Source organism: Penaeus chinensis, chromosome 4 (genome assembly GCF_019202785.1).
Source record: "Penaeus chinensis breed Huanghai No. 1 chromosome 4, ASM1920278v2, whole genome shotgun sequence".
NCBI classification, from domain to species: domain Eukaryota; kingdom Metazoa; phylum Arthropoda; class Malacostraca; order Decapoda; family Penaeidae; genus Penaeus; species Penaeus chinensis.
Window position 1 is genome coordinate 24957475 of NC_061822.1, and position 12500 is coordinate 24969974.

Below are 12500 nucleotides of genomic sequence, written 5' to 3' on the forward strand. Positions count from 1 at the left end.
GCTGGAGAACGAAGAACATAAAAGAACCAAAGAACAAAGGCCCAGGAGACTGTGAGTACAAAGGACGAGAGAACGGAAGAACAGAAGTATGGGAAACTTGGAGAACAAGGGAAGGAGAGGATAGGATAACATAAATAAATACTAAATCGAGAACTAAAGGATATAAAAACCCAAGTTCGGGAGACTGTGAAATAAGGGAATAAGAAAAGAGAACGACAGAAGTTTAGGAGAATAGGAGAACAAGGGAAGGAAAGAACAGGAGAACATAAGTGTGGATGATTAGGGGAAGGAAACGGGAGAGAAGAAAACGGGAAAAGGAGATTAGTAAAACTAAGTAGATAAGGGACTGAGGTGCGGGGGGCAGGGACACCAAGAGAACAGGAGAACATAAGTGCAGGAGACTGAGAGAAGAAGGGATGGAAGGCATAGAAGATGAACAGGAAATTGGGGGAAAACAAGGAAACAAGGGAACAGCAGAACATAAGCGCGGGGACTGGGACACCAAGGGAACAGGAGAACGGACACCACTCACCGTCCAGCACATGTATGGACACGGTGGTTGGGCGGCCGTGGGCGGGGACGCACGAATAGTTCCCGGCGTCTCTCCAGGTGGCGTGGGTGACCAACAGCCAGCTGGTTCCCGCGTGCTTGTCCGTTACCAGCTGGACGCCACCGCGACCAGCTGTGCTGATCTCCTCCACCTGCACGCTGTTCCCTGCATGGACGCAAAAGTTGATGCTGGATTAGTAACCATTTCGAGAGAAGTTTTGGACGATGAATTAGTCTAAATTCATGTTCAGTTTCTCTGACTAACGTGACCTGTGTTGACTAAGTGGCGGAGCAGAAGGTTGGTGCAGTAGTGGTGTTGAACAAATGTTGATGAATATAGATAAATATATTATGAATATAAAACATACTATATGTAGGAGGGTCATGAACGTATACACAATCATGCACACACATGCAAACACACTCACACATACCCCCCCCCCCCCCCCGCTATCTCTCTCTCTCTTTCTCTCTCTCTCTCTCTCTCTCTCTCTCTCTCTCTCTCTCTCTCTCTCTCTCTCTCTCTCTCTCTCTCTCTCTCTGTCACACACACACACACACACACACACACACACACACACACACACACACACACACACACACACACACTGAATTCACCAAAAGCTTTCAGGTCATACCATTTATGGATTTGTTCTAGCGTTTGTGCTCTTATGAACATTTTTTCATTCCATTCAAATTACCTTCGAGCTTAATGCATTTGCGAATGATCAGCATGTTTACTAAAGTGTTATGTATTATGAAAGAGGTCATTTCAGATCTGTTTATTCTTTCCACCATTTTAGGAAAATGATAAAAGGCCAGAGGGGAGGTTTCTATCCTTACGCTCATCAGAGGGACACTCTCCTATATATGTAAACACACACACACACACACACACTTACAAACATATACATAAAAGACAAAACAAATACAAATAAAATGACGGCACATGTATGATATACTGTATTCTAGGCACTCCCTATTCAACGGGGAATCTCTAAGCCTTGGTCACTCACGGGCATGGGGTAGCGTGTGGTACCAATTGATGGAGGCGCCCCTGATGCTGTCCTTAACGACGCAGGTGATGTTGATGTCACTGCCCGCCTTCATGAACATCTGCTGTGTGCCCGTGATCTCTGCACTGGGTACTGTAAGGGTGAAATAGCTCGTTAATGACAGGAAGAAACTGATGCTTAAAAAAACGGTTTTTACAGTAATGTTTATGGTGACAGAATCGTGTTTGTGTATCTATGTGAGGTAGTGAATTCTATTTTATCAACTAAAACTATTATTAGATAATAATTAGATTAGATAATTATTTCACCGCCCTGAAACGGCAATGGACAAGAACAAATAATACTTAAGCGATGGAATTATTATGAATAGGAAAGGCTGCACTTCAGGAAGGGTGCAAAGTGTCCTTAAGTAAGAGGTATTTCGCCGAACCGCTTGAAGACAAAGGAGGAAGAAGATAATAAGAATGATTTACGATGTTTTTAACAGTGGAAGGTTATGCCCAAAATCGGCTTCCCAGGAATCATGAAAAATTTATTTGGAAGAGCAAGTTAAAAGGGACCATGACAGTAAATCTCAAGATTGTTATGAGACGAAACGAAGCATAAGATTCAATATAAAATTCAGAAAGGTTAAGAGAAAACACAGCTATAAATTTGATAAAGAAGATAAGGAAGAAACGTAGGTCAAAAGAATATTATGTAAGAAGATTATAGGACAATAAAAGTTAAATATGAAATCGATGAGACTTCAGATCTGATAGTACGTTATGAACGAAAATAAGGAAATAGTTATACGAAGAGATAAATCATTCTCAAGTCGATTTTTCCTGTTTTTTTTTAAACAGATAACAGACGCTAGAGAAAAAAAAAAGGAAAAACATTTTACAAAAAGACATATACAAATAAAAAAAAGCCAAACAAGAAAATCAAACAGCAAACGTGAAAACAACGTAAGAATGAAAGTATCAAGAAATATATCCTCGCGAACAAAGAGAAAAAGAAAAAAGATCGATGCTATAGGCTACGAAAATTTCCTCTCCCTTTTAACATGTTCTTTTTTCACAGCGATGCGGGAGCCACTTAGTTCCAGGCTCGGATATCGATTTCCTTAAGTTTATCCGATGATGTGAGGAGTGACTTACCTCATCGCCAGGACACTTCAAAGGCTCTGAAGTGAGCTTTAGACACAAAGAAGTCCCTTTGAAAGAGCTCGGGCGACAGAGCTCACACGCTAATCCACATGGGACACGGCACATCCAAATAATGCCTCGGTTTGACTCAACTCTATCTTTATTTCTTTTTCTTTTTCTAATTCAATTAGGCACCGAGTTCATTTGAACTCGGTGTTCGTATCTTTGTCCCACACATTTTGTCTCTTTCTGTGTAATCATTATCTGTTTATCTGTCAACCCCTTTCTCTCTATATATCTATCTATTTGTGTGTTTGTCAGTCTGTCTGTCTCTCTGTTAATTTATATCTGTCTATGCATATCTGTCTATCTGTCTGTCTGCCAGTCTATCTTTCTATCAATTAATATCTTTCTCTCCCTCCTTTCTCCCCCTCTCCCCATCTCACTCCCACCCCCACCCTCTCTTTCCTTCCCTCCATCCCTATCCCCTTCTCCCATTTTCCATCCCTCCCTCTCCCTCCCCTACTCCCTCCCCATCTCCCCTCCTCCATCCCTCCTCCCTCCCCCTCTCTCCCGAACAAACACGCGACCACCCACCGACAACAGTGAGGGTGAACCTCCTGAAGATCTTGGGCTGCGTCGACACCTGGCACTCGTAGACACCTGAATCGCTGACTCCGGGGTCGCCCACCTCCAGGGACCAGTAAGGGGAGCCGGGCAGGTGAAGGGCGCGGAACCTGCTGTCGGTCGTGTAGGTGAAGGTTCCGGTCGTGAGGACATGCAGGTCACGCCTTCTGATCCAGGATACCTGTGGGGATGAAAGGGGAGAGGGCGTTAGTGTGTTTGGGTTGTGGGTTGAAATGGAAAGGGGAAAAGTGGGTGGGTTTGGGTGGGTAAGGGAGGGGAATAGCTTGATGGGTGTGGGACGCGGTGGGTAGTGTGAAGGGACTGAATTGAAAGTAGTGAAAGAATTGTGAGTTGAAAAGGGAAAGAGGGAAGGTGGTTAGTGAAGGGAAGTGGATCGAAAAGGGTTGGTGTTGGGATGCGGAGAAGGGACTGGGTTTATGTGGTGGGTTGGGGGCAGCGAAGGGAACTTAGCTGACATGGGAGGAAAGTGAAGGGGAGCGTATCTACAAGGGGAATAGAGGGATGTTAGTAAATGGGAGTTGTATGACAGAGACGAGTCGTTTGACAAGGAGAAGGGGATGACTAGGATAAGTTAGGCTAAGGTCGCGGTCACACGAGCGTTTCATTACCAACGAATCTTTAATATCGGCCGCCCATTGTTCAGATGCGGAGCCTACATAAACGCGAACACGGGCTGCATCACTCGGAAGAGATATATTCTGACTCACACGATTAAATAAGGTATTCTAACTGTATATAACTCAGTACTGATCATGTAGGAGTCTAATGTTATTATCAAAATTAATTTCAGTCTTTATAATTTACCACAGCTCTCTAACACGACATTTCCCCGCTTTCTTTGTTGTTGTTTTTTTCATATTCAAAAACGTGTTAATAGATAAACATTTTATGAGATCACTAAAATACAGTAAAACGTTAATATGTACAACTTCATAAAAAAAAACGTGATTTAAAGCAAGCTTTATTCAACAATATCGAGAAAGAGAGAGAGAGACAATAAGACAGACAGACAAACAGACAGACAGACAGACAGACAGACAGACACACAGACAGACAGACAGACAGACAGACAGACAGACAGACAGACAGACAGACAGTCAGACAGACAGACAGACAAACAGACAGACAGACAGATAGGCAGACAGACAGACAGACAGACATAGACAGAAAGACAGACAATCAGACACACACAGAAAGATAAGAACGATGGCCAACCTGCGCACGAAAATAGTGGACACGTGCACATAATGTGACTGCGACGCGTGCCTGATATTTCCCTCGCGGCCGCGCCTTTGCATAGCGCTGTGTTGTATTGTGCGCGTGATTTATGATCTAGAGTCGCAAACTAATGCTGGTTAGGATGGCATTAATCTGAAGGTGAAAGATATCGATTTGGGGTTCTTTAAGAAAAAAAAAGTAATCACATATTTTCTTGGTTATAATCAAGAGCACACGAATCTTTAAATCACACACACACACACAAACAAAGACACACATTCATATACACACACAACAAAGAAACACAAACATACAAATAAATACCCATGTAAACAAACAGACTCTCAGCAATAAGCAATACGAGCCTCCCTTTTTTGCAAGCAAACAAAAAAGACACACACAAACAACCCCACACACATACAAACAATCAAACAAACACACAGCAACAATCAACTTAACCCCCGCCGCTTTCCTTATCTGCTTCCGAAGTACCTGTCGCCTCAAACCCGCCGGGAAAATGACCTCAAACTTAGTCTCATGTTTGCAAGTTGCTGTTCGCTTACATCGACTTGACTTTAGGGCGGAGGAGGAGGAGGGAGGGGAGGGGGAAGAGGAGGAGGGGGAGGGGGAGGAGGAAGAGAAGGAGGGGGAGGAGGGAGGAGGAAGATATGACATCGACTTTGGGGAGGAGGAGGAGGAAGGGAAGGAGGAGGAGGAGGAGGGAAAGGAAGGGGAAAGGAAGAAGGGAAGGGGGAGAAGGAAGGGAAGGGCAGGGAAAAGAATGATAATGCAAAAGAGTAGGTGGAAAAGACGGAGGAAGAAGGGAAAGACAAGGAATTGGGAGGAGGGAAAGGATTGTGAATGACGAGGAAGAGGAGGTGAAAGATGATAATGAGGAGATGATGGATGACAGAGAAGATAATTTACAAGGAGGGAAAGGAACGAAGAGGAAGGGGAGAAGGAACAGATAAGGACGGTTTGAGAACAGAAAAGGAGGATAGAGGGGAGAGGTGTCTGTGTGTGCGTGTGTGTGTGTGTGCGTGAATGTGTGTTTGCGTGAAGATGTGTATGTGTGTGTATTTGTTTGTGCGTTTGTCAGTGTCTGTGTGTGTTTGCGTGTGTGTGAGTGTGTGTGTGTGTGTGTGTTTGAGTCAGTGTGTATGTGTCTGTATGCATGTGTTTGTATGTGTGCTCATATGTATGTACTCAATTGCATCTATGTGTAGGTGTTTGCCTGTAAATATGTAAACCCGAGGACTTTAACAGCTGATTAATATTCAGACCGAGAAGGAAACCTCAGACAAAGCATTCCTTCGTCGCCGCTGCCTCAGGCTTCTAACAGATAATCCTGGCTGAGAGTGATTAGTCCCACAAACAAATAAGACACACATATTAATCTACCTGAGATTAAGACCGTGGCTACGAGAGAGAATACGGATGAGGAAACGAGGAAAGATATGTTACGTTATATGTGGGAAGGGTTTGAATGAGAATTAATATCTTCACAATGCAAGAGGTGTATTTAGCCGGTTTCCAATATATTTTCGTCAGACATATATGATTTATTTGAAACCGGCTAAATACATCTCCTGTATTGTGAAGATGTTCATTCTCATTCACATTTTTTCTACATTTTTTTTCAACATGAATACGGATCATGTTACATTATCCTCTTCTTCCGTCTAGCTACGATAACATTTTTTAAAATGCTTTAATGATATGCTTAAAGGAAAAAGATCCTAATCTGATAAGCGATGTTATAGTATATATCATCATCTCTCTCTCTCTCTCTCTCTCTCTCTCTCTCTCTCTCTCTCTCTCTCTCTCTCTCTCTCTCTCTCTCTCTCTCTCTTTCTTTCTTCTCTCTCTCTCTCTCTCTCTCTCTCTCTCTCTCTCTCTCTCTCTCTCTCTCTCTTTCTTTCTCTATTAGTTTCTCCCTCCCTCTCCTTCCCTACTCTAATTATAGGGCACCCAATTACCTATAACACTTATATAATATATAATCTTAAAATTTGATTGTTCTTCATCGAATCATAAAATGACCACTAAAACGACGGCGTAAAAATGCTCATCAATACCCCACATTAAAAAAGGCACCATCCTTAAAGGGAGCTTCGTCATTTCACGAGACAAAAGTGTTTCAAAGTATTTTCTCATCTTCGCTGCCGGAAGCTTTTCGTTGTCGCAAGAAAGGAAGTTAAAAAAAATCGAAAGAGAAAAAAAGCCATTGCCACTTTTATGAGATTCTTTGAAGTCGGCATTACAAGTTTTTAATTTTCCTTGATGCTAAAAACCGCACGGATGTTCATAAGGAGGATGTATAATCAGAGAAAGAGAGGGGAAAAAAAGAAGACATTTAATTAATTTCAAGTTTTCTTACTTATGGTTAAGATATTATTTTCGACGTTGTTTTCATTGTGTTCTCGGTGTTTCTCCTTTTGGACAGAAAAAGGAACCACTCTCATTTGCAATTGATCGTGACGTTTAATCACTTTGCAACTGATATTGTTTCGACGTCCCTGCAACATTTAATCAAAGGCTTTTTTGCGGTTGGAATTGTTTGCTTATTAAATATTTTCAGATGATGGGCATATCTAATTTCATATTTGTCGTTAAAAAGTAAATACATGTGTAGTTGCATGAATGCTCATTATATTTTGCTGGGATGAATATGTATAAATAAGGCAGAGAGTGAGAGAGAGAGGGGGGGAGGAGGGAGAAGGGAGGGAGGAGAAGGAGAGAGAGCGAGAGGGGGATAGAGAGAGAGAGAGAGAGAGAGAGAGAGAGAGAGAGAGAGAGAGAGAGAGAGAGAGAGAGAGAGAGAGAGAGAGAGAGAGAGAGAGAGAGAGAGAGAGAGAGAGAGAGAGAGAGAGAGAGAGAGAGAGAGAGAGAGAGAGAGAGAGAGAGAGAGAGAGAGAGAGAGAGAGAGAGAGAGAGAGAGAGAGAGAGAGAGAGAGAGAGAGAGAGAGAGAGAGAGAGAGAGAGAGAGAGAGAGAGAGAGAGAGAGAGAGAGAGAGAGAAACAGAGGGGGGGGGGGGGAAAGAGACAGACAGAGTGACACATAAAGAGGCAGACAAACAGACAGATAGGAGAGAGAAACAAAAATAAACAGAAACAGAAATTAAAGGGTAAAGAGAGAGAGAGAGAGACAGACACAGAAGAAAAAGAAAAACGTACAGCGAAGAAGGAGAAAACGCTGAAGATAACAGCATTCCTTAATTTTCCAGTGAATCGCCTGCGTGCTTTGTTCCCCTCGTCTCCCTTTTCAACACAGCCGGTTCTCTCCTTTAAGACGATTGCTTCCAAGGCGGAGCGACATGAAGAGTCCAAAGGCTAGTCTTTGATCTGCCGAGCCAACGGGTCTGAGTGTGAGGATTCAAGGATATGACAGATGCCTTTTAATGTTTGTGTTTATTTGAGAATTCAAGGCTCGTTCCGGCGAATGGCTGTGCATACGTGCGCGCCTGTGATTATGAGGATAACGAAAATGATAGTTATAGTTTCGTTATCAACCATAATAAGGAGGATAAAAAATACAATAAGATGATTATAATGAATATGATTATGATTATGATGAATATGATTATGATTATAATGATGTTGATAATAATAATAATAATTATGATTATAATAACAGTGAGGATAATAATAGTAATAATGATAATAATGATAACAATAATAACAATAATGATAATAATGACAATAATGATAGTAAACAAAAAATGCTGGGTTCAAAAGGAACACAAGAGTACAAGCCAATCCTCCATCACCAATAAAAAAAATAAAATAGTAACAAGAAAATAGCGAAAAAAAAGTCCGTAATTGGCGCTTGCTCGTCCGTTTACTCGCCCGTGTCCGTTTTCTCGTCCTTGTCCGTTTCTGGTCGAGTGTCAGGATTAGCGGTCCTGTGTTGTCCAGGCTTCAACAGCGCGAGAGACACCGAGCCCCGGAACCCAACTCGTATCTCTTTCAATTGTCTTGTAGGAAGTGTGTTGAGGTGGAAGGAAGGCCTTGTTTCAGCTGGGATTTGTCTTATATTTCTTTGTCTTCTTCTTCTGCCTTATTTATTTATTGTTTAAGTGCGATATTTTTTGCTGGTGCACTTTATATATATATATATATATATATATATGTATATATATATATATATATATATATATATATATATATATATATATAGAGAGAGAGAGAGAGAGAGAGAGAGAGAGAGAGAGAGGGGGGCATATGTGTTCTGTGAGGTATTTATCACAAGACCTTGTACCTAATGTATCTAATTTCTTTCTTTCTTTCTTTCTTTCTTTCTTATTGATGAACACATATCAATGGGCAAGAGAAACGCCGAAAATTTACACTAAAGATATATATCAATTACGTGCTCCAGTTTTGGAGAGGAAATCAACGGCGAATAAACCCTTTAGAGCACTGCTTGAAGGGGCCAGGGAACTAATTTGACAGGAAATTCCACTAAGGAAAATGTACTCTTCAAAACATCGGGAAAGTAGTAGTAGTTGTAGTAGTAGTAGTAGTAGTAGAAGTAGTAGTAGTAGTAGTAGTAGTAGTTGGAGTAGTAGTGATAGTAGTAATAGTAGTAGTAGTAGTTGTAGTAGTAGTGGTGGTGGTGGTATGGTTGATAACAGTAAGGGTTATGCTGATAATGATGTTAATAGCATGTTAACAGTGATGACAATGGTAAATGCAATGATAATGACAATGATGAATAAGTTAATCATAGTTATTATAATGATAATAACGGTAATAATAACGATATTAATAACATTAATAATATAAATAATAATGGTAATGATAAGGATAATAATAATGATTTTGATAACAATAGTAATAATATAATAATAAAGATAATAACAATAATCATAATAATAGCAGTAATAATAATACTGATAATGATGATAATAATAATAATAATAAAAATAATAATAATAATAATTGAAATGATAAATAATAATGGAAATGATAATAATAATAATAATAATACTAATAATGATAATAATAACAACAATAATGATAATAATAACCATAATAATAATAATAATAATAATAATAATAATAATAATGGAAATGATAATAATAATAATAAGAAGTAGGATAATGATAATTACAACAACAATAATAATGATAATTGTAATAATAATAATAATAGTAATAATAGTAATAATGATAATAATAATAATAATAATAATAATAATAATAATAATAATAATAATAATAATAATAAGGGTGATGATGATGATGGTAGTAACAGTAATCATAATAATGCTATTGATACTTTAAAGTACTAGATATTATGAGCATAACAACAATGCTTATAAAGAAAAAAAAAAACAATATTAAGAATTGAGAATATCCGATATCGAAATACTGAAGAAAAAAATATATTTAAAGATAAAGAATGAAAATATTAAAAATATCAGTAGATATTCAATAAAAAAGTAAACAAACAAATATATTAGAACGAATTGCAAAGAATAATAAGAAATACTACAAAAATAGAATTACCATAAAAACAAGATAATACTAAATGAGACATAGAGTTATGATAATAATAGTATTAATAATAGTAATAATAGTAATAATAACAATAATAATAATTATTATTATAATAATAATGATGATAATATTGATAATAACAACAATAAAAGGACTATAAGAAAAAAAAAACAGTAACCCAGTGAGTGCTTCGCCGTCCCAATCCCATAAGGACTATTTGCGCGTCTTAAAGCACAGGAGATAATCCCTTATCGGCCTTTCGACAGAGTCCTTCGCTCGCGCAGTTCCAAGGGCGTCTGTCTCGTGTTATCTTTGTTTTCCAACTTCGGTTCGAGACCAAGTTTTTGGAGGTTTTCTAAAAAGTGGTTTCCTTCTGGGGCGAAGAAGCTGCTTCTAAAAGCCAGGTAACTCGTAGTATGTTTTATTCAGGTCTGTATTGTTTTTCTTGTGAGAGATGTTGGAGAGCTTTCCTTTCTTTAACGTTGTGGATGTTTTAATACGTTTGTGTTTGATTTATATTCAATGTTTTTTGTTAAGATTGCAATCGGAATTTTGATCGTTAATTCACATGTTTGAGTTTATATTTCTTTCTCTTATATTCTTTCAGTACGTAATGTAACTTACAAAAGAAAGAGAGAATAAATCGTCGTCTATAATTTCTTAGAATGAATTTTACAAACAATAACACTGAACATCTATTATGTAACTCATGCATAGAGGAGATATAAATCAATCAGTCAAGTCTTCTTAGACATATCTATGAATAAGTATGCAAGTTTGCTTATGATTTTAGTTTATACGATCGAAAATATATTTATATATATTTGCATATATAATAAGAAAAGTATTTGCATGAACGCAAAAGTAAAGACTATGATATAAACACACAATATGATAATATCCCATTGCTTTAACACAAACACCAATCCCTTCATATTTCTCCATCATTTTCTTTCTTTCTCTCCTCCACGAAAAAAAATAATAATAATAAAAAAAAGTCTTGTAATCATATTCTTTTTGAAATATATATATTAATTCGTGTGAGTTTACGCTCTTCCTCTCGAAGCTAAAATTCCCGTCAGAAATTGTATTAACAAGTGTTTGTTCATCTCGCGCCTGACGGGCAGCTATCGGCTCTATCACTTCGGCAAACTTCGGCAAAGATATTCAGTTATGACAGGAGACTCAGAGTAAAAGGAAGGAATAAATAGATGGAGGAATAGATAGATGAGAGAGAGGGGGAGAGAAAAGGAGGGAGAGGAGGATGAGAGAGAGAGAGAGAGAGAGAGAGAGAGAGAGAGAGAGAGAGAGAGGAGGGGGTAGGGGGTACAGAAGGAGAGAGATGGAAGAAGGGGGAGGGAAAGAGGGAGAGGGAGAGCGGGGAAGAGAGAGAGGGGGGGGTAGAGAGAGAGAGAAAGAGAATGAGAGAGAGAGAGAGAGAGAAAAGGGGGGGGGGGGGGGGGGGAGTAAGATGATTGATAAAGTTGATATGACACACATATGCATACATGCATATATACATGCACACAAGCATACACCCACACATACACACACACAAGATAGAGAAAGACATATAACAGAAAAAAAAAAACAGACAGACCGACAGAGAGAGCCATCTGAATATCATCGCCTGAAGTGAATGGTATTCTTACTCGTAAAATCCAAGGTTTGCAGTTTGTTAGTCTGACTAATGTGGTGAGACTTGAGACATTTTTCCAAAGAAGTTTCCCGTTTTTTATTTTTTTTTTTTTCCGAGCATCGAACTTCTCTTTAATCTTATTTGTTTTCCTTCTTTCAAGGAAACCGTTTTCGTTTGTTTTTTTTCGTTTTCCCTTTCTGCTCCTTTCTCTTCGTCTTCTTCACCTCCCATTCTTCTTGACAGCCAATTTATCCCCTTTCTACTCGTCCTCTTTTATCACTGCAGGTCTTTATTTTCAGTTTCTTCCCTCCCGTGCCCTTCCCTTGGTTCTTTTCATTTTCCCCATTTCCTCTTCCTCTTGCTCTTTTTGCATTGCCTACCTTTGTCCCTCCTCTTCCCGCCTCCACCCCCTCCCCCCCTGTACCTCCTATTCCTTCTTTTCCGCTTCTCCTTTCTCTCTGACTACTTCTTCCCCTTCCCCTTCCTTTCCCCTTCCCCATCCCCTTCCCCTTCCCCTTCCCCTTCCCCCACCTCCTATCCCCGAGGCCCCTCACGCCGCAGATGAGGTTGGTGGGGCGCCCTTTCCTTCCTGATTCTCTTCTCTCTCTCATTCAACCCTTCTCTTCCTCTTCCTCTTCCCCTTCCCCTCTCCTTCCCCTTCCCCATCCCCTTCCCGTCCCCCTTCCCTTTCCCTTCCCCCTTCCCCTTCCCTTCCCCATCCCCTTCCCCATCCCCTCCCCCTTCCCCTTCCCCATCCCCTTCCCCTTCCCCTTCCTCTTCCCCTTCCTTTCCCCT

The 12500-nt window shown here is 39.8% G+C and overlaps 1 protein-coding gene across 2 annotated transcripts in view; it reads right to left on the reverse strand.

The window, feature by feature from the left end:
* The window catches only part of LOC125025044, an 83222-nt gene that overhangs the window by 2266 nt on the left and 68456 nt on the right, over positions 1-12500 (reverse strand). For both annotated transcript variants that reach the window (XM_047612915.1, XM_047612914.1), the window contains exons 4-6: positions 3293-3503; positions 1566-1697; positions 533-715 (exon numbers count right to left, since the gene is read on the reverse strand). In XM_047612915.1, coding sequence (XP_047468871.1) covers positions 533-715; positions 1566-1697; positions 3293-3503 — 526 coding nt within the window. The remainder of the gene's footprint in view (positions 1-532; positions 716-1565; positions 1698-3292; positions 3504-12500) is intronic.